Source organism: Gopherus flavomarginatus, chromosome 9, assembly GCF_025201925.1.
Source record: "Gopherus flavomarginatus isolate rGopFla2 chromosome 9, rGopFla2.mat.asm, whole genome shotgun sequence".
Lineage (NCBI taxonomy): Eukaryota > Metazoa > Chordata > Testudines > Testudinidae > Gopherus > Gopherus flavomarginatus.
In genome coordinates this window covers 11989028-12011389 of record NC_066625.1, presented here as the reverse complement: position 1 = coordinate 12011389, position 22362 = coordinate 11989028, and the positions used below count along the sequence as shown (strand labels likewise).

Genomic DNA, 22362 nt, shown 5'->3' with positions numbered 1-22362 from the left:
ACAGTACTGCCACCGATAGGGGCATCTCTCACAGTATGCCCCATCTGTGAAGAGGGCACTGCCATGTAGAAAAGCTACTGCTGAACTGGAAATTACTGAATGGAACAGAAAATGTACGTGTGGAGAAGACACTATTAAGGGATCCAGATGGCAATGAGATGGTGTTAGGAATGGAGCAGAGATTTCCAGCAAGTGTGACTAACAGACATTGGCAAGAACATGAATTTATTTTGAATCACTGTAACTCTACCTACTCACTAAATTCATAGACAACACTTAGGATTTACTCAAGTTTCTGTTTGACAGCAGAAAGAAAAAGTTCATATTTGTTCCAGTTGAAAAGGTCCTTCAGCTGTTGTCACTTAAGTCTCTACTAAAGCTGTTTTTTAATGTATTACTTTTATTTATTTGTTCTAAAACAGCAGCCTTTCCAGATTTATCACAACCCAAGTAAAACGGGTTACTGACTAAACACGGTTTGTTATACCCTGTGGTCAACAAACTAAATTGTTTGACCACCCTTTCCCATTACGAGATCTGAAGAATATGGCAAATATGATTTATAAGGGACAAGGGGTGTGTGGAATGACAGCATTAATATTGGCTTTTATTGTCTCCTCGGAAGTAATAAAGTTGGGAAAGAATTTCACATTTAGAGCTATAAATGGGCTGACGAAAGAGCACTTTGTTCTCGAGGGGAGAAGGAGAAAAACTGATAAAAGTCTTTCAAGCTTCTCACTGAAAATTTACTTTCCATACTAAAGAAAAAGGGGACAAAAGATTTTTTTTTTTTAAAGCTTTCACTCCCTCACAGGATGTGAATACAGATTTAGGGGATTAACGTGGATTTCTTTGTCCTTTGTGACTATCCTGCATTTGTTTTCAGAAGTTAGCTTTTAACAGTGAAGTTTATATGGAAATGCCTGGAAGCACACAGTCCTTTCCCACTCCTTTCCCTGGCTTCTGATGGTTCCCTTCCATTTTTCAGGTTCCTTCAAGAGAGCAGCTAACTGGTGGGGTTGGTTGGGCTTAGTCCAGGAGAGCGGGCACATTGGATTGAAGGTGAATGGTGTGCTGAGGCCCATGGTAAACGTTAGCAGTGAAAATAATTCCCTCATGAGGAGTGGGGTTTCTTTCCCCACCTTCTAATTTGGAGAGTTTGTATTCTTCTTCCATCTGTTTTCTGCCACAGTGAATTTGTGATGGCAAATTGTACAGGGAATGAATGTAAGTACAGTCGTGTTCCTAGTTCCTGCAACCCTACTGGCAGCAGGCAAGACTCCAATGACTAGAGACATCCCACAAACAAGGAGCAGCAGTATGAACTGGTCGTGTGGAACCCCACAGGGACAGCTCCGCTAGGGTTTTGTCTACACTACCAAGTTTTGTTGCCAAAAACTGCCTTTTGGCAACAAAAAACAGTGAGAGCGTACACCCTGCAACATGACGTTTGTTGGGAAAAACGCCCGGTTTCAGCAACAAAAAACTTTCACCCCATGAAAGACTTTTTCTTTTCCCCTCCCTTTACTGTCAAAGAGCCAGCGTAGACACTGCTGTTTGTTTTGCCAACAGAACTGGCTTCCATCAGTATCCCACAATGCCTGCCCTGATTGCTCTGCTCAGTGTTTTGATCTCTGCTGCCCTGCAGGCATGCACCCTTCCCCTTTCAAAGCTGCCACAAGTATCTAAGGGCTTGGCTACACTGGAGAGTTGCAGCGCTGGTGGTGACTTTACAGCGCTGCAACTTACTCACCATCCACACTTGCAAGGCACATACAGAGCTGCATCTCCCTGGCTGCAGCGATGGCTGTACTCCTGCTCTGCCTGGGGTATAATGATTGCAGCGCTGAGGATGCAGCGCTGCTCCACCAATGTGGCCACCAAAAGCGTTGTAATTGGCCTCCAGATGTTTTCGGAGGTATCCCAGAATGCCTGTTTAGCCACTCCCAACAGCGCTGCAAATGCTGCAAATGTGGCCACACGGTAGCACTGGTAGCTGTCAGTGTGGCCACACTGCAGCGCTTTCCCTACACAGCTGTATGAAGACAGCTGTAACTCCCAGCGCTGTACAGCTGCAAGTGTAGCCATACCCTAACAGCTGAGTGTGCTGCTCCCTTTGGGGAACAAAGAGCAAATCATTGGAATGCTCCTGTTCTGCCCTGCACTAGGAACACAGGAGCAGACAGACTGTTGTTGCAGGGAGGTGGGAAGGAGAGACTGTTGCCCTGACACTCCTCAGCATGGAGAGTTCACAGAGCTACTCATGATACCACTCCTGGCAGCTGAGGAGGCTGTGGGAGAACTGGGAGGGAATCCTCCCAAGATGTGCAGCGATCAGCTCTGTCTTCCCACAACACTACACTGTGGGATACATACCCACAATGCATTGCTCACACAATGTGGACATGATCTGTGGACAGAGGGAGCAAGTGTGAGCACCCTTTGGCAATTTTTGTTTTGTCAACTTCTGGGTGTCGACATAAGTTTTATCGACAAAACTTAATAGCGTAGACAAAACCTTAACATTGCAATGGAGAAGGAGGGAAGGGCGCAATTATTTCTTCCCCACCTGATTCCCCTTCCCACCCTTCAAAACTCCTCCCTCCTTCCCTTCCTTATCACACCCACCCACCTGCTGTCAGCCACGTAAGGGTTCTGCCATGGTCCACTACGAGAGAAGCTATGGACACACAGAATATTTTAAAACGATTATATTGATTTTACAAATGCTGTATGTATCTTTATGGGTTGGCTAGTGGTTTATTCCTGGCTAAATGGGGGAAGCCAAAGGATTTTCTGCAGGAACTAATATCAGGAGGGCAGGGGGTAATTAGAGCAAATTTCTAATGTAGGTAAATACTCGGTGGAAATTTCATCTCCTAAGGGAAATAGCATGTATAGGTCTGACCTGGTTCAAGAGGCCTGGTAAACAAAAAACAGCCCTGACCTTGGAGAGGGCCATTCACATTTCATCCAAGAATGGACAAGAGACTGTGACAGAGAGGGGCAGGCCCTGCAGTACTTTGGAAACTGACAGGGTTTCCATGTGGAAGATGGTGACACCTGATAAGCTAGATGTTTACTGTTTGTAAGGTGCCTTTTCTCTGTAACGCTTCTGTTCTGAATAAATAGTACTTTGTTTTCGGACAGCCGGCTGGTCACCAGGAACTCTGTCACTGCCTCTGAGAGAACAAAACTATAAGTGCTGAACTAAAGTCAGACCTGGTGTGATAATCTTAGTGATTTGGAGGAGTCTGCAGCCTAAGACCCCAGTCAGGAGGGAGTGGATAGAGAGATCCCACCTCAAGAAAGAGGACTAGAGGCCTGAGATCTAAGTGAGGTGGCCACAAGGAGAATGACAAGTGCCCAGGAAGGTGCAGCTACCTCTGGAAACATGACAACCACAACAAACTATTCCTGGTCCCCATGCAAGGGGGAACCCTGTGAAAATTTCTCATGATTTACAGTAAGAGAGCTCTTTACTGGTTCCCAGCCCCAGTGCATGGGGGGTGCCAGAAGCAGGAGAGGTGGAACACTACCCCATTCCTAGATTGGGTAACTCTGGAGCCACAAAGTGCTTTCTCCTTAATTCTGCAGAGAAGAGAAGTTCATGTTCTGCTGGACAGAAAGTAGAAGGAAAACAATGATATTTGGAGTAGGCTGCTCATGAGAAGAAAACAGACTGCAGCAGCAGAGCAGTCCATCTACTTGTGTGGAGAAGGGGATGGGAAGTTGCCCACTAGCCCCAGATTGAAGACACCTCCAGCTAAAAGAAAACACTTCATACAGTGTGTGTTTTCTGTTAGAAACCCATGGCCCACAAAACTTGCACATGCTGAGCAGCAAGAAGGAAAGGATGAAACTAAGTGAGCAACTTTATACTGTTTCCATCCACCTTGCAAAAAGAGTTGCAACATTGTGATGAGGAAAGGAAAGAAACCCAGATTCACATCCTTGCATGCAGAAGACACACCACTCAGGCCTGCTTAGCCACCAAATCACCATCATCAGGGTTTAGAATATGTTCTGTATTTTACTAAATACACCAGCACCACCTTTGCAACAAAAAATGGTCCAGTGACAGACTTCTATCTGAACAAAGAGGGTTTAGCTACACTGGGAATCTACCAAAAATAATCTTATGGGTCAAATGTCTCAGATGACCCTAGCTGCAGCAGTGTGTGGTCCTGGAAGTGTTTGTGGTGGGTGGGTGGTGGGGCGGGAGGAGGGAGGTGGACGGTGCTGCTATGAGAAGCAACCCCAGAAACTTGGCCTCTTAGCTTGACACAGCTTTCAATTCTGCCTTCAATTTATTGCTCCTCACTGGAGAACTGTTCCAGAATATAAATAGCTTTGCTGGGGAGGAGCCCACTTCTGGGACACTCTATTTGAATTCACGGGCACAATTTAAATGAAAGAAGCAGAGTTATGGGGTTGACAGGCAAAGGACTCACACTTAAAAAAACTCAAACACCACAGTTTGGAGTTCTATTTAGACCACCATGCCTTAAAGAGCAGGACAGGGGCTTCCTCTGCTTGCAGAGCGCCTAGCACACTATTAGCACTCAGTAATAAAATCATTGCAAGGGATCTGACGGTGCTGTTTGTGAAGTCTGCTTCAGTTCAGGGGCTAGGTTTGCAAACCAGGGAAAAGATAGACAAAAGTGAGAAATGAGATCCATTTCCACTGTAAGGAAGGCACCGGCAATCTCATGAAGTCCTGGGGTGGAAATCCAGCTGTTTCATTTTGTTTTCTGCTGTCCTTGAAGTTGCTCAGTTAATAGACGGCAAATGCTGTTTAATGAAGATAAACACGGAATAATGAATCTTGGAGGTGAAAATAGAGAGACTGGAATTGCTCCTAAATGGAAAGGGTGCTGCAGTCCATACTAACCAGGAGAGAGAGAGGGGGGAGACTGGGGAGTTACTGTAGAAACATCCTGAAAGCCTCCAGCTCCCAGAAGACAGCAAACAGGATGCTGGTTTTACTGATAGAGAAGCATAATATTAATCATAATAAGGGATGAGTTTTGTTGCTGCTGGAGAGATTTTGAACACCCCAGTAGCGCTGCAAACACCATGCTTCAGGCTAGTCCTATGTGCCCCTCGGAGAATGCGAAAGGTAGAATGAGATTTACCCTCATGGGAGGAGGGAACAAAACCACAGTGTGACCTATGGTACCATCTCATTAAAAGATTTGGTGGAAAGAGGCCTCCAAAATTCTGCCACTCTATCTTGTGGGAGCTGTCCCTGAGAAATACATCCCAAAGGGCAGTTTAAGAGCTCTCTATTGTATTAGAACAGCTTAGCTGAACACTGGCCATTTTCAAATCCATTCCATTCTAATACTGAGCAACCCTTCTAGAGCTGTAAAACAAGCCGGGCAGGGAGGGGGAAATTTAGAAAATCCATTAGATGCAGACCAATAATTTGTGCCTCCTGCAAAATCCTGCTCTCGCTCCTAAGAGGCAGCAATACTTTTACAATGATGGAACTGAAAATAGAAAAGAATTAAGAGAAGGAAATCCAGCCAAAATCTCACATCAGTTCAGAACAACAAATGCAAGTTGTCAAGATCAAACAGATTGGCTCAGTTTAAAAAGAAGGAACTTTATTAAAACATTCTAGATACAGATGAACTTTCTGAGCTTGGTATTTATTGTTTCACCTACCTTGGAATGGGAGCTGTAAATACTTTAATAAATACACTGAAAGGTTGTCTAGTTTCATTGTAGCTTTTGTAAGTGCTTACGTATCCTCTGCTGAAAAGCTGTTTTGTAACTTCTCTCTCATTGAATCACAACATGTATCCCTCTGCCATCTGCAACTGCACACTAGGGGAACCATTTTTCTTTTCTCTCCTGCACTGGAAGCACATCAGTATTACAAAAGGCTGTTTCTAAACCTCTCTCCATGGATGCCAACAGGTCCTGTACTTAAAGTCCAGATCCAGTAAAAATAAAAAACAAACAGCAAAGCTGTTGCACAGCGAGGGAAGTAAATGGGGTGATGAAGGAGCCACTGCAACATGAATTAACAGAGAGCAAGAGACTCAAGCAGATTCCAAAACAGAGCATGGAGAAACCCAAGGTAGAAAAAGGGTCTGAAAATGACAACGTGTAAGAAAGGAGAGAGATCCCAGGGCTTTTCTATGACTCTTGGAATTTCTTATGGGGTTTTGGGCAGTGACTTGAGCATGAGGTGAAGGTAGGTGGACAAAGAAGGATTCTACTATGAAAATATCCTATCAGGAAAAGGTCAGTGTAATGACCAGCCCTAAAGCTTAGTTACTTATACTGTAAGCTTCCTGGGGCTGTCCTTTTGTTGTGTGTTTGTGTAACCCACACACCACCTGGGTGTTGTGTTCTGTCTCATGTAGTGGCACCGAGACCACTTAGAGATTAATGAGTCTGCTCTACAGCCGCTGTTAGCTCATACAGCAGAGGCTCATGCACTAAGCTCCAGAGGTCCCAGGTTCAATCCTGCCTGCTGACGACCGGGGGTCCTGGTCCATGACCAGGGCTCCCAGGTGCTACCACAATAGAAATAATAAACAGTGAGGATGCAGCATTTGTTTCCTTTTATAACATCAACTTGGTCCTTTCCCTTCTCCCCAATTGTGTAACAAATAGAAGGAACAGCTCCCAGCACATGCTCACCTGAGTGCGTTCACTTCCTCAGTAGTGACGAAGCTGCTCTGAGCTGCTGTGCATGCCTGAGACTTCAGGCTCTTTAGCTCCACTTCCAACTGCAGGAATAGGACAGGAGGTTAGTTCATCTATCAGAGACATGGCAGCCACGGGTGCACACTGCTGAACCACACTATTGAATGCCCAGGACTCCCAGGGAGTAATGAGTCCTGGGACTTCAATATTTTGAAGTATGGGCGCACAGGTTTTTCTAATGTAAGTTCGCAGTAAGGAATTTATCGTTAGTACGCCTCATGGAGGTACAATTGGCCAGATGCATTATGGATTTTTTCACCTTCTCGGAAGCATCAGGCATTTACAACAACCTGATGGCTCACAATACATCCCACGACAGCAAATTCTATGATCCTACTGGCACATAAGTGCCTTCATATCCATCAGGCAGCTGTGTCCAGTGTCATGTGGTTCTTCAGCTTAGAGACAACAGAAATGGAAACCAACTTCACCTCATAATATGATGCTAAGAAACAGCAGGGAGGCAGCCATTTCATACTCCACAGCCAGCTCCCTCTCAGTATAGAAATCATTCCAACGTACTTTGTGAAATACAATTGTTTTACATGTACCAAGTACCAGTTCCCCAATTAATACACTCTCTCTTGCCACACTTCCAATTATCTCTCCCAACATTTGCTCAAAGGCTGTATGGGGCAGCGGAGGGAGAGGGGAGGGAGGACTGATTTTGTTCAAGCAGAGTCATTAGTCGCTCTTCTTCTGAATATTTCCCCATCCATTCCCTGGTGAGTAAATCGAGGTGGAGAACTCTCTGCATGAAACTAGGAGTTGTCTAGCACCTGAAGTTCTATACTGGCAATGCAACCTCATTTAGCACCAATAATGCCCAGAGGAAATAAGCTGATCAGATTGCCCTGTCCAGTCCAACTTCTGTCCGAGGCTTCTACACTGCACCCATCAGACAAGGGAGAATTTCCAGCCCTTTCAGATACAAGTTGCCTAGGTGGGGTGGGAGAGAAACAGTGGATGAAAAATTAAGGAAACAGTTTGCCTCAGCTCCCTTTATGCTGGGAAACCAAGCCACAATCTGAGCACATGGAATCTCTTACTCAGGCCCTATAACTGTCAGGCTGGGAGCAGAGGGAGTAATGTGTAGAAATTGCTTCGGTCTCCTTTGACTATGCAAATCTGTGTCCCCCATCCAGCACCCAAAAGTCCATCCAAAGGGGAGGGAGAAGTGGTATATTTTACCTGCTATTAAACTATTATCCATAAAGCCTCAGGCATTCTAAGCAGAGACAACCAATTCTGAGCGTAAGTAACTTTCAGACACCCTGCGGCCCTGCTTTGTCTCCTCCCAGCCTGGATACCCTCCCTACTCATTCTTCATGGTCTGTTCTTGTACACCTATTCCCCTCCTCACACTTTGGCTCTTCCTTCAGCATCTGTCTTGTACCTCCTGATCGCTAAATCCCCCTCATAAATCTATGGCCAGATGCTACACTTTCCATTTACAGGGGAAATAATAAGCAACACAACCCTAATTAGAGATGCAAACCATATGAACACAGAGGGCTCAGTATTTAACATCAGGGAGATAACACATTAACAAACAGTACCCTTCAATTGTGCTGACTAGACGTGTAGAGCATCATAATTCTGCACTGATGTACTAGGTCCAAATGCAGCCAGCTGGTAGCAGTGTCTTGCTTTTACAAGAAGAGGGCAGTGGGTAGGTGGGAAAAAAGAACATGCATTCAATTGTAGAGCTATGCCTAGTCACATTGCTCCGCCAGAAACAAAGTTCCAGTGTAATGTATCTTCGCACACCTGTGTGCTGCAGGAAAGGCATGAAAAACATGGCAGCATTATAGCTAGGGACAGGGATAGCCTGATTCCCTGCCCCTTTGGATACATCAGGGGCTAAAGCAAAGGAGAAGGATGGGGGAAAAGGTTCTAGCCAAAATCCTCTTTGGAACACTAGATGTTGATATTCTCCCATCATTTGCCAAAACCCTTTCAAGCAAAGAGAAAGAAGAAAGAAGCAAAAAGCCCTCCTGCATCATTATGCTGTAAAAATGTTCATGTATATTAGCAGGCTGACAAGATTATCACAGTGAGGAATGCTTCCCTCAATTTTCTGATTACTGAGCTTATCTGTCCCAGCTCAGTTCATTACAGATGGCTGGGATAAAGCAAGCACTCTAGATAATTCCAGGGATGAGAATCAAGGAACGGGTACTGGCAGCAGACTTCAATTCCAACCTACTTTTAGCAGGAAAACATTCATTATACACTCTGCTTCCCAGCTCTGCAGAAGACTGGGATGAGGTTTGTTATTATAGTTTTGTGCTGCTTTCTGGGCCACATGTGGATAGCATTTGAAGATGGAGCACTGGTAAATATGCTATTTATCAAAGGCTAAGCGGCCTCAGCCTTGAGTCCAACTGCCACCTGCTAACTGACATGAACCAATAAATCATTGCCGGTTCCTTTGGAGAAGATGGGGGGTTAGGAATCTGTTTTCTGGGGTTTGGGGTTGCATGTGTTTGTTGTGTGCAGAGGGAAAGGGTTTGAGTGTATAATGGGGAGAGGAGAGGGGAGATGTGTCTGTGTGTACACATGTGCTCATATCTGTTCCGGAGGGCACAGTGTCAGTGTGAGTCCTATTTGATAAGGAGTTAGTGTCACACTTCTAGTAACTAGACAGCGAGTACTTCCTAGGCAGCTCTATTAGAACCCAGGTGAGATTCGGTGCTGTGCCTCTATGAGCAACCTGGGCTTGTGATGGAGTGAGGTAAGAGGGTTTTAAGTAACCTTTGTGCCCTCCCAATTCTGAGCTGCTCCTGGGGCCACAAAAATCCCCTGTGTAAATTAGACAGCTGTGGGGAGGAGGAGGATGCCTAAATCCCAGCAGCTCTCCCTGTCTTCTTCTGGGCCACAATGCTGCCAGAAACTCCACAGTGCTACGTGCTGCCCCCCCATCCCAAAATCCTCCTCACCCCTGTGCTTGCAAGGGGGGTCTTGGAAGACAGCTTTTGGGTGTCTCACTCAGAGCCTGCACCAGGGGAATTCTCCTCTAGCTAGATCTGGGGCTTCTTGGGTACGTCTACATCAGCAGTTTTTAAACGTTTTGAGCTAAGCTCCCCTTTGAGATACAATATTTGGTTGCCCCTCCTCCGCAGCCAAAAATAGACACATCAAGAAATATTCTTGATATCCTGCTCATAAATCTAACACAGACCTTAACACAACTTAAATGAAATTACTGGCACCTGTAAATTTCAGACACACAGATAGTTAATAATGGCACAGCCAAGGCTTGCTCAGCAGCGAGCTGCTTCTACCTTGCAGTCAGGATGCACACTAGTGCAAGGCCAATACCTGCTTCTCTGCCCTCCCCCCTCAGGTTTTCAGGTTGGGGGGTGGGGCGTGGGACCATCTCTGGGGGTGGAGCCAGCGCCAGGTGCAGAGGCTGCCAGGAGTGGAAATCTAGGTGGCCTGTTGAGGTGAGTCCAGGGGTGCAGGCGGCACTCTCTCTCAGTCCTCCAATGGGGGCTGACACAAGCTGACTAGTGTTGCTGCTTGTCCCCCTAAAATGTGCCTCCATGCCTGCCTAGGGGGGTGCACCCCCCAGTTTGAAAACATCTGACCCACTTTTACACTGAACCCTTCCCCCCCCCACCAAAAAAAAATCCCAAAACATGGCAGCAGGTCTCAGAACCCAGTCCTACAGGTGAGTTGGACTTGAGCTTCAGGGCTAAAACTTGGTGACAGGGTGTGTCTTGGAGCCCGAGCAGGAACATCTACAATGCTATTTTTAGTATCCTAGAGAAAGCCTGAGTCTAGCTCTGAGACTCACTGCCACAGTATTTTTTCTGCAGTGCAGATGTACTCTCAGGAGCATCTTTATGCTGCTCCAGCCCTTTTACCTGGCATACAGGGAGGCTAAAGCATGAGTGGGAATCTCAGTCCAGGGTGAGTATGCATCACTGTTTTACTGCATCTTCTGTCATGATGATAATAGGCTTGATCCAGAAAGGTGCTAAGCTCAAACTATTTTCAAGAGCGCTTCAGAAGCTCAAACTGCTCAGGATTAGGCCCTCTAATTATTTTTTCCCCATTCCATAGAATATATTACTGGCTCCAGAAGAAGCCAGGCTATTTTTTAAGTTAGCCGAGGTTTTTATGACACCGGAAAGGGCTGAACCATGAGTAATGTCAGAGGCCGTGAATGGTGAGAGAAAATAAACTGATATTTAACATTTTGACCATGCAGTGTCCTTTTAACCAGAATACATCAGAGACTCTTTTCCTCCCCCTCCCTCCATTCCATTTCATCCAGTTCCTTTGAAGCTTTCTTGATGTCCATAATCCTCGATTTCTGGCCAACTTTAGAGCTATTCATTGGATGAGATCATGGCACATCCAACATTTAAAATAACTCATTCATTAAAAGTGCCACTATGTATATGGTGTATACAAGCCCAAATGGTAAACTGCCATGATGTTTTCAGTAATAGAAAGCACATCTCAGACCTTATCATTTACAGAATAGAGGGGAAATTACTAATACGTTTAGAATTAAGTGGAATCGTTTTCTCCTCTCCTCCCATTCCCCTACTTTGAACCTGCCAGAGGACAGGAGTTCAAGATGGTTCTCCTGAAAGTGTTGACGACTTTAAAACATTGACACTAAAATAAGGAATTCAGGGCTTGTCTACATCAGAAAGTTGCAGCGCTGGTGAGGGAGTTACAGCGCTGCAACTTAGGAGGTGTACACATCTGCAGGGCACCACCAGCGCTGCAACTCCCTGTTTGCAGCGCTGGCCGTACTCCCGTTTTGTCTCGGGTGTAGAGGATCCAGCGCTGGTGATCCAGCGCTGGTAATCAAGTATAGACACTTACCAGCGCTTTTCTTGACCTCCGTGGAATAAGCAGGTATCCCAGCATACCTGAGGAAGCCTCTGGTAATCAAGCTGGTCTCCTTCCCCGGTTTGCTCTCGCGTTCCCCGAACCCCGAGCAAGCAGGTCTCCTTCCCTGCGGTTTGCAGGGTGGTTCGGGGAACGCGAGAGCAAACCGGGAAAGGAGACCAGCTTCGCCGCGGTTTGCTCTCTCGTTCCCCGAACCCCCGAGCAAGCAGGTCTCCTTCCCTGCGGTTTGCAGGGTGGTTCGGGGAACGCGAGAGCAAACCGCGGCGAAGCTGGTCTCCTTTCCCGGTTTGCTCTCTCGTTCCCCGAACCCCCGAACAAGCAGGTCTCCTTCCCTGCGGTTTGCAGGGTGGTTCGGGGAACGCGAGAGCAAACCGCGGCGAAGCTGGTCTCCTTTCCCGGTTTGCTCTCGCGTTCCCCGAACCCCCCTTGAAGCCGCCCAACAGCGCTGCAGTGTGGCCACATCTAACACCACTTGCAGCGCTGGTTGCTGTAAGTGTGGCCACTCTGCAGCGCTGGCCCTATACAGCTGTACTAATACAGCTGTAACAACCAGCGCTGCAAAATTTTAGATGTAGACATGGCCTCAGCCTGTTTTATTTCCCTTGAAGTGTCTGAGATCCTTAGAGATGGAAGGAAAAACACACAACTCTGAACTGGGCTACCAGCTGGTAAGAAAAACAGATCCTTCATTTTCAGATATTTGGTTTCAAGTTACACCTGTGGCATTTGTCACTTTTAAGCTCCATCCCCCCAGATATTCTGCTAATGAGTTAATACCAATTCTCAAGGTTCTAAGTCCTCACAGCTCCCTGGGGGTGTGGTTGCTTGTCAGTCATTTTCAAAAGCACCTGTTACCCAGAAATCTAAGGCTATATCTATATTACAAGTGCTACAGTGGCAGGGATCCAGTTACATCACTGAAACACACACATTTGCTACAGCAATGGAAGGGTTTTTCTGTCACAGTAGCAAATCCACTCCCTTGAGCGGCAGTAACTTCCCTTGATCTCTCTCCACCAGGGCTTAGATTGGCTTAACTATCTCTCAGTGTGAAATGTTTTAGTGTGGAGATATACATATCTCATAGAACTGGAAAGGACCTTGAATGGTTATTGAGTCCAGTGACCTGCCTTTACAGCAGGACCAAGTACTGTCCCTGACAGATTTTTGCCCCAGATCCCTAAGTGGCCCCCTCAAGACTTGAACTCACTACCCTGGGTTTAGCAGGCCAATGCTCAAATCACTGAGCTATCCCTCCCCCATAATGTAGCTAGGTCAACCTATGTTTTAGGTGGAGACCAGGTCCAAGTTTCATTTTCAAAAGTGACTTAGGGCTGGTCTACACCACGTGGGAAAATTGATCTCAGATAAGCAACTTCAGCTACGTGAATAACGTAGCTGTAGTCGAAGTATCTAAGATCGAATTACTCACCATCCTCAGGGCGCGGAATCGATGTCTGCGGCTCCACCTGTCGACTCTGCAACTCTGTTGGGGTTGGTGGAGTTCCGGAATCGATATAAGCGCATTCGGGGATCGATATATCGTGTCTAGATGAGACGTGATATATTGATCCCCGAGCAATCAATTGCTACCCGCCAATACGGCAGGTAGTGAAGATGTAACCTTACAAACTCTGGAACTCCCGTGGGACTCAAGCTCCTAAGTTTCCCAATCACTTTTGAAAATTTGGACATTTTTGAATATTAAGTTGCCTGTGAAAGTCAGGATACAAAGCTACACACACCAAAATACAGATTTCTGTGCCCAGCTTTAAGATCCTGGATTTCAAAGCAGCCTTTTAATTTTGTTTAAAACAATATTTCAGTTCAGTGTTAAAATAAGCATTTGTTTGGGTGATGAAAACAAAGAGTCAGGGATTTATTTGCCCACTTTATGTACACAGATTTCATACAACGCTACACGACTGGAGACACATTGTTACTGTTACAATAATCAATGTGCTCTAAATGAATGAGTTACAATGAGGGGCCGATCCAACAACTTTATACTGAAGATGAAGATTTTCTGCCTCCAATTCAGCATTTTGGGAATTGTGAAAAAGGGGAAAGTGGTGAATCCATTATCAACATCTAAAGTTTCTTATGGAGAATGATGGCTGAGTGAGGCACCATCCTTTGAAAGGCCTTCCTCAGCAAAAGAGTTGAATTTAAAAGGCGGAGATAAATAAGAAGTGAATTTGTATGGCAACAGTATGGAAAGGTGAACTGAGAGGTTGTGTTTGCCACAAATCTCAACACAATTCAATCAGCTATTTAAATACATAAATATTTAAATGTATCAAAACCAGGCAAGCTTGGAAGGGAGGAGTCTGTACCTGAAGACTAGAATGAAACAAAGGGGAGAGATTCTCACACCTAGGTCATTCTTTTTAGGTGACAAACCCGAGGAACCGTCCCAGATTAAGGGGTCATTAGAGGTGGTTTTGGAATAAATTAAACAGTACAGCAGAACTGCAGTTACAAACACCAGAGTTACGAATTGACCAGTCATCATACGCCGAAGTACACAATCAGGCAGCAGCAGCAGAGAGAGAGAGAGAAAGAGACGGAAAAGCAAATACAGTACAGTACTGTTTTAAACGTAAATTACTAAAAAATTAAGGGAAAGCAGCATTTTTCTTCTTTGTAAGATTTCAAAGTTGTATTAAGTCAACGTTCAGTTGTAAATTTTTGAAAGACCCACAAAAAAGTTTTGTTCAGAGTTATAAACATTTCAGAGTTATGAACAACCTCCATTCTGGAGGTGTTTGTAACTCTGAGGTTCTACTCTAATAAGTCACCAGGAGCAGATGGTATTCACCAAAGAGTTCTGAAGGAACACAAATATGCAATTCTGGAACTACTAATCGTGGTATGTAACCTATCGCTTAAATCAGCATCTGTACCAGATGACTGAAGGATAGCTAACGTGACGCCAAATTTTAAAAAGGTTTCACGGGTGATTCTAGAAACTGCATGCCACTAAGCCTAAACTTCATACCAGATAAAGTAGTCGGAACTATAGTGAAGAACAGAATTATCAGACACATAGATTAACATAATTTGGTTGGGGAAGAGTCAGCACAGCTTTTCTAAAGGGAAACCATGCATCACTAAGCTATTGGAGTTTTTCAGGGGGTCAACAAATGTGGACAAGGGTAACCCAGTGGATATAGTGCGCTTGACCTCTCAGAAAGCCGTTGACAAGATCTCTCATCAAAAGCTCTTAAGCAACGTAAGCAGTCATGGGATAAGAGGGAAGGTCCTCTCATGGATCAGTAACTGGTTAGAAGAAAGGAACCAAAGGGTGGGAATAAATGGTCAGTTTTCAAAGGTGAGAGATGTAAATAGTGGTGTCCGCCGGTGATCTGTACTGGGACATATTCATGCTGTTCAACATATTCATAAGTGATCTTGAAAAAGGGGTAAACAGTGAGGTGCCAAAGTCTGCAGATGATACAAAATTTACTCACGATAGTTAAGTCCAAGGCAAACTGCAAAGAGTTACAAAGGGATCTCCCAAAACTGGGCAACAAAACGGCAGATGACATTTAGTGTTAGTAAATGCAAAGTAATGCATATTGGAAAATATAATCCCAACTACACATACAATATGATGGGGTCTAAATTAGCTGTTACCAATCAAGAAAGATCATGGAGTCATTGTGGCTAGTTCTTTTAAAACATCTGCTCAATGTGCAGCAGCAGTCAAAAAAGCAAACAGATTTTTAGGAACTATTAGGAAAGTAACAGATAATAGGACAGAAAATATCATAATGCCACTATATGAATCCATTGTATGCTCATACCTTGAATACTGCATGCAATTCTAGTCACCTAATCTCAAAAAATATTTTAGAAATGTAAAAAGGACAACAGCAGGACAACAAAAATGATTATAGGTATGGAACAGCTTTGATATGAGGCGAGATTAAGAAGACTGTTCATCTTGGAAAAGAGACGATTAAGACAGGATATGATACAGGTCCTACCAAATTCACGGCCATGTAAAACACGTCTTGGACCATAAAATCTGGTCTCCCGCCATGAAATCTAGTCTTTTTGTGTGTGCTTTTACCCTTTACTACACAGATTTCACCGAGGAGACCAGTGTTTCTCAAATGTGGAGTCCTGAACCAAAAGAGAGTTGGGGCTGGGGGGCGATCACAAGGTTATGCCATCCATCCTTACTTCTGCGCTGCTGCTGGTGGTGCTCCCAGCCAGCAGCCACCACTCTCCAGCTGCCCAGCTCTGAAGGCAGCATTGCTGCCAGCAACAGCGCAGAAGTAAGGGTAGCAGTACTGCAAATCCCTCTCCCACCCCGCACAAAACTTCTTTTTGGGTCAGGACCTCTACAATTATAACACTGTGAAATTTCAGATTTAAATAGCTGAAATAATGAAATTTACTATTTTTAAAATCCTCTGACTGTGAAATTGACCAAAATGGACCATGAATTTCGTAGCACCCTAGATATGACAGAGGTCTATAAAATCATGAATGGTTTGGAGAAAGTGAATAAGAAAGTGTTGTTTACTCTTTCACATAACACAAGAACTGGGGGTCACCCAATGAAATTAATAGGAAGCAGGTTTAAAATAAAAAAAAGGAAGCATTTCTTCATACAACACACAGTCCACCTGTGGAACTCCTTGCCAGAGGGTTTCGTGAAGGCCAAAACTATAACGGGTTCAAAAAAGAATTAGATAAGTTCATGGAGGATATGTCCATCAATGGCTATTAGCCAAGATTGTCCAGGAAGCAACCCCATGTTCTGGGTGCCCCTAAGCCTCTGGGTTCCCGATACTGGGATCGGACAACAGGGGATGGGATTATGCCATAATTGTCCTGTTCTGTTCTTTTCCTCTGAAGCACCAGGTACCGGCCACTGTCAGAAGACAGGATACTGGGTTAGATGGACCATCGATCTGGCCCAGTATGGCCATTCTTATGTTCTGAAGGGGCCCTTATATGGGCCACACACTCAGCTTTGAAAATGAAATGCATCACTCTCCAACAGACACTTGAGATGTCAGTTATTCTAGTAATATCAGTTGTAATCTTCTATAAAGGATGCATCAATAAATATGAATTTTATTTACTTCCCTTTCAACGAGCCAGTGCAGCAAGTCTGGTGACCTCCTGTCTCAAGTTGCCTCCAAAGAAACAAATGTGGTGTCTGAACAAAGACCCACACCCCTTGTGACAGCCATTTTAGGACTGTCCTGGCAGGAAGGGAGGGGTTGCCTCCTAAAAGTCAACAAGTCCTAGTGATGGGATAGATAGAAACTGCCACATAAGAGGGATCCTAGGGATGAGGAACAACATGACAGGGAGAAGAAGGTGACTAATGTAGGTGTCTGGTGGTAACAGCTTCTTCTCATTTGGCCATAGTCATTTGGGTACATGGCAATACTACTAAGGCTCTAAACTCCATACTCAATTCCTTCTGATCAGCTTTTCTGTACAAAGACAAGGCTTCTTACCACCTTCACCACGAACCCTCAACATACAGGGGAATGCAAATGTCACCTAAAATATCAGGGGCAGAAAACATTCGGGAAGAGCCAGCAGCACCGGATTCTCAATGGCTGAGCAGCAAGTTGCTCACCTTTGACCCAACTCTTCTTCAAAGAAACACAGCAGTATTTGCTACAAAAATATTATATGACTTGCCTTTGAGAAATGGGCTAAAAGGTACAGGATTAGTTAGGGCTTTTTCCTAGGAAAGCTAATCCTTGATGCTATTATGGAGCATGAGGACCACATGGAGAAAAACTGGAGGCCAAATAATGGTGCTTTAGAACTATTTCACACTTGACTGAAACAAAGCAAAAAACAACAACGCATTTATAAATGTTTTAAAAACACAAGAGCTAACCGGATCAGACATGCCCTGAATCCCACTGTCTATACAGGCTAATTGGTCTGTAACAACAAAGTCAGTGTCCTTTATCAGTGGGAAGGGAGGGCTAAGGTTAAATAGTCTTCCAATAGATAGGTTCCTAAAAACACATGTATGTCTATATAATTGCATATATCCATACAGATAAACAGATGTGAGTGCGAATACACACACATACACACACACAGACTTCAGCTTCTCTCCAATGCAATATGGATTGTGTTTTTTTCCTCCTGTTGCTGTTAAAGAGAGCAATTTTTCAAGTTTATACTGAATGCCACTCTATTTCATTTCAAAATATAATCTCTCGGAGAGAAGGTTCGCTTGCCCTATTTCCAATCTCTAAAGCTAATACACAAATTTATATTCCTTTCTCCCACTCGCTCTCCTAAATTAAGAGGCGTAATTACTAGGAGCGCTTGCTACAAGCGAATGAAGTGTCAAGGGAGAAGAAGCTGTCACTGCCGGACGCCTGCAGCAGCCACCTTCCCCTCCCTTCATTGTCATGTGGTTTCCACCCCCCCAGGATCCTGCTTATGAGGCAGTTTCTATCCATCCCATCAGCAGGACTTGTTCACTTGCAGGAATCAACCCCTCCCCTCCTGCCAGGACAGTCTTAAAAAAAAAAAAGACAAAATTACTTCAGCTGTCAAGGAACAGCTATCGATTGCAAACAACATTCCCCCCAGATGCACCTTACCTCTGTGCCTTGCTTTTCTGAACTAACAGAGAACACTGGGTTTTGTAACTGCCAGCAACGAACCACAGCTCTGTGATCTAAAATTTGGCTCCAAGGTCACTCTTCATCACCACCACCCCCAGCAACCTCACAAAAGGGAAGATAATAATAATAATCAGATTTAGCACTGAAATAGCATTTGTATTTTCAAAACACAGCATAGGTTTTAACTAATTCATCTAATCCAGAGGTTCCCAAACTGTGGTACATGCACTTGATAGTCACCTAATTCATTTCACAATTTTAAAGAAAGTGGTACATGCACTAATAAAGTTTAGCTGATCTAACCTAAGAGACCCCTAATGAGCTTTCACCCACGCCCTTCTTAGCTCCTGATCTGCAAGGCAGCTCATGGCTTTTCCCCCAAAACATCTCCTTCTACACTGTGATGTTGCAGGGACATATTGGTAAAGTTGCAAACAAATTTATAGGCCCAATTCAGCCCTGGTGCAGAGCGATGCAATTCCACTTGAAAAAATTTGAGTGCATATACATACAGAGATGCATGTGTGTTATGTAAAACTAGCTGTCCAAGAGTTTTAGTATTTGGGCATAAAACCTCAGACCACTATTATAAGCAGAGTCTTAGAAGTTATGCAAAAACACAACAAAAAATGAACAACCCATGCTGATTCTGGCCACAACTTAGGGAGCTAACTGCGGTTCCTGGCCAGTGGGAGCTGTGGAGCTGACGCTGGTGGCAGAGGCAGCACACGGAGCTTCTCTGATCGCCCTTGTGCTTAGGGGCCGGACATGCAAACTGCTTCCGGGAGCTGCGCAGAGCCTGCCTTAGCCCCGCTGTGCCACCGACCAGACTTTTAACGGCCCGATCTGCAGTACGGCCCGATCAGCAGTACTGAGTGGAGCTGCTAGGGTCCCTTTTCGACGGGGCATTCCGACCAAAAACTGGATGCCTGGCAACCCTAGGAATAAGCAGTATCAGGTGCTTCCAGGGGAAGGAAGCTGACATCAGACATTCAGGAAGTAACTTCCAGGGGAGAAGTAACATCCTGAGAAAAAGAAACACAGGAGGCACCCTCCTCATGAAGCTAGAAGAAGCTGGCCTAGGCCAAGTGGGCACAAGGAGATTCATAAGACCCGAGTGCTTGGCATGAATACAAGTTCTTTTGTATTCCCCTCTTCTCACTTCTAGAGAAAGGAGCAAACATGGATCCTTTCTCTGCTCTTTGCTTAGCTGCACTCCTATCTCCTATTGCCCATTTTGTGCCCTCCAGCACCAACCATGGAGCCCATCTGCAAAGCGGTGCATGCGTCAGCAAAAGCTTGTGAAACAACCTAGGTTCAAAACAATGCCCCCTTTCCAGCCCCTAACAGCTCATTCTGCAGGGGGATCATTTCCATGTTCATCAGCTCAGATCCTCTCAGCTGTTATCAGACCCGCTTCACCACTTTCACCAGCTTTTAGATGACTGTTTTGTTTAATTATTACAGAAAGCTCCTCCCGCCAGGGAGAGCAAAACAGCTGGTATCCACTGAGAGCAAAGAAACTCCAGAGTAATTAGATTTAAATGGCTGACACCTCCTTCCCATTACCCCTGGTTAGGAACAGCGTAACATTGAATAACAATCTCTGCAGGGAACCTGACAAAGCTTCCACAGTCAGTAAGCCAGAATCCCATCTAATGCAGTCAGGAGCACCAGTGCATTGTAAGTCTCACAGCTTTCGACAAAGCAGCAAAAGGGTGCTTTTCCCAAGAGAATAGGATAAACCTCTCAAAGGAAAAGGGATGTCTGCTCAAATTGAGCCTCCTAGTAACTAATTCAGAACCAAAACCACCAATGAGGCTGCAGAGATATTCCACTTCCTCATGTACAAAGTTTGCTCTGCCCCAATAGATTGTGTGCATTATTCCTAGCAATAAATGATGGAAGAACTGTCAATGCATTCCAAAGAGTGTGATTTGATGGTGGCTTACTTATTCACTTATTTTAGTATTTTCCATATTAGTTTTCTTGCCAGCAAGTCATCAAATAAGTGGTCAGAGAAAACTGTCAATGAGCATATGTATTTCAACTAATTAACCTGGAGAAAGGATGAAGGGGAAAGAAAAGTCAAAAACTCCAGCTTTGTGCTTCCTCTGTCTCCCAGGATAGATGCATGATAATGTCAGTCCTTGCTTGATTCCATAGGAAGCTAAGAAGCCCTTGCTGGCAGACAGTGCTTGATTCAGATTTCAAACACATCTCGTCCTGAGGTGGTTCCCTGAATCCAAATGCAGTTCCCTTAGAACTGGGGCCAGTTTGAGCAAAGCTCTTTTACATTTCTGCAAATACAGCAGCCACAATTTTGCAGGTGTTCGCTATGCTGGAGGCACTCTTCTGACTCCTGTCTTGGCTGCAAGAAGGAGGAAGAGCTGGGGCCATACTCAGCCTGTTTTCTGAATTCCCTGTTATAAGAAGCTGGGGAATTGTGCAGGGAACCCAATTAGCATTATGTGAAAGAAGCAGCTCTCTCAGCAGGGGCTTCCAGTGGCCCCCAAGAAACACTGAGAGATGCTTGAAGTCATCCCTGTTGTTCCTCAAACCCCTGCCAAGAACAGCCTGTGGAAGAGTTGATTTAGAAGCACTCAAGTTTTCCAATGAAATGAGCCATCACAAAACCCTCTTGCTACAGCAAAGAAAAGTAACAGAACACAAAGAATGAAGCAGGCGCTTCCAGGTCATACTTTCCCATTTTATTCTGCAACGTGTGCCTATGGCCCTCTTCAATCAACACTACCCTTACCAAAGCAATGGTCACAAAAAGAAAACCAGAAAGCAACACACCATTGAATACCATTGCTTTAGCATGGGTTTTCCCAGCCTTTGGGACACATGCTCTGACTGCTAGCAACAATAACCTCTTAGGCTCAGTACAAAGGGGAAGGGGAAGTGTGAAATGATCTGCAGTAGAAAATATTAGCACTGGAAGCAGCACCAACAGGACAGGGCCTGGCAAGAGCTTGCTTTTATATAGCCAGTCATTAGAGGTTAATGAAATGTCCATAAATATGCAAAAATTCTCCTGACAAGCCAGAGCCTGTAATACAACAAAGAGCTGTCAGCCTCAATTAAGCGACTCCAAAAAAGGTAGGACGAACCCATTCGTTATTTACCAAGAGGTCATAGGAAGAGTTCTGCTATAGATCTTCTAGTCTCTGTGGATAAATGAGGTATTGCAGCTTCTTCCAAAGGATTTTATTGCCCTGATAGAACAGTTCAGAGAGACACACTCCCGCCCCCAACTGTGACCACCACCACCACGCCTCTGGCAGCCAAAAGCATTGCTGACAATCTATTCTCATGCCACAGAAACACAGAGCAGATGGAAGGCAAAATAAATAATGGGGAAGCATCTTTTTCTGAAGAAAGCAAAATGCCCTGGCCCGGTAAAGCTCATAAGCATTGTGGGAATGGGAAGGAGAAGGATCTGAGAGCTGTTTCTCATCACTCAGGATGATACAAGGAGTTAAGGATTATTGCCCCTCCCTTGATGAGCAGTGGTCAAAGGAATTCAAGTTGTGCCCTGTTTATGTGCATGTTCTCTGTGCAGAACTATCACGCTTCAGGCTCCTTGTCTCTTCCAGGTCAGACAGAACTGAAATCCGAGAAGAATTAAAGAACTCACACCTGATATTTCTTCCTCCATCCCTCTCTGAAACAACTTACTAGAGCAGAAAGTCCTCACTCCTCTCTAGAGGAAGCTTTAACCCAACTAATACAATCAAACCCTGTCATCCTGAGATAGCACATGATTCATCACAGAGTCAATGAGAGTGCATGGAGAACAGAAAGGCTCTGTATTTAAAGAGCATTGACTTTGCTTTTCAAATCAGGGAACATCTTATAAAGCTTTCCACCCATACTCATCTGCACCACAAAGGAGGAAATTCCTGGTGTTTCTGTTCTGGCATCATTTCTGTCACAATCCTGCATTGTAAAGGTCAGGGCATGTTGTGAATGATCGTCCAGTTTCTGAATAGACATGAAGTTTTGGAAAGCAAGGCTTTTAAATGTGATCATTTTTAGTGGAAAGCAAAGTCTGTTACAGATCATCTACTTCAGCACTGCAGGAAATACCCTTTAGACCACATTCACCTGCCCTTAGCAAGGAACA

The 22362-nt window shown here is 44.8% G+C and overlaps 1 protein-coding gene across 3 annotated transcripts in view; it reads right to left on the bottom strand.

Moving 5' to 3' along the window:
• The window catches only part of MAD1L1 (mitotic arrest deficient 1 like 1), a 543068-nt gene that overhangs the window by 220940 nt on the left and 299766 nt on the right, over window positions 1-22362 (bottom strand). For all 3 annotated transcript variants that reach the window (XM_050966318.1, XM_050966316.1, XM_050966319.1), the window contains exon 14: window positions 6661-6749. In XM_050966318.1, coding sequence (XP_050822275.1) covers window positions 6661-6749 — 89 coding nt within the window. The remainder of the gene's footprint in view (window positions 1-6660; window positions 6750-22362) is intronic.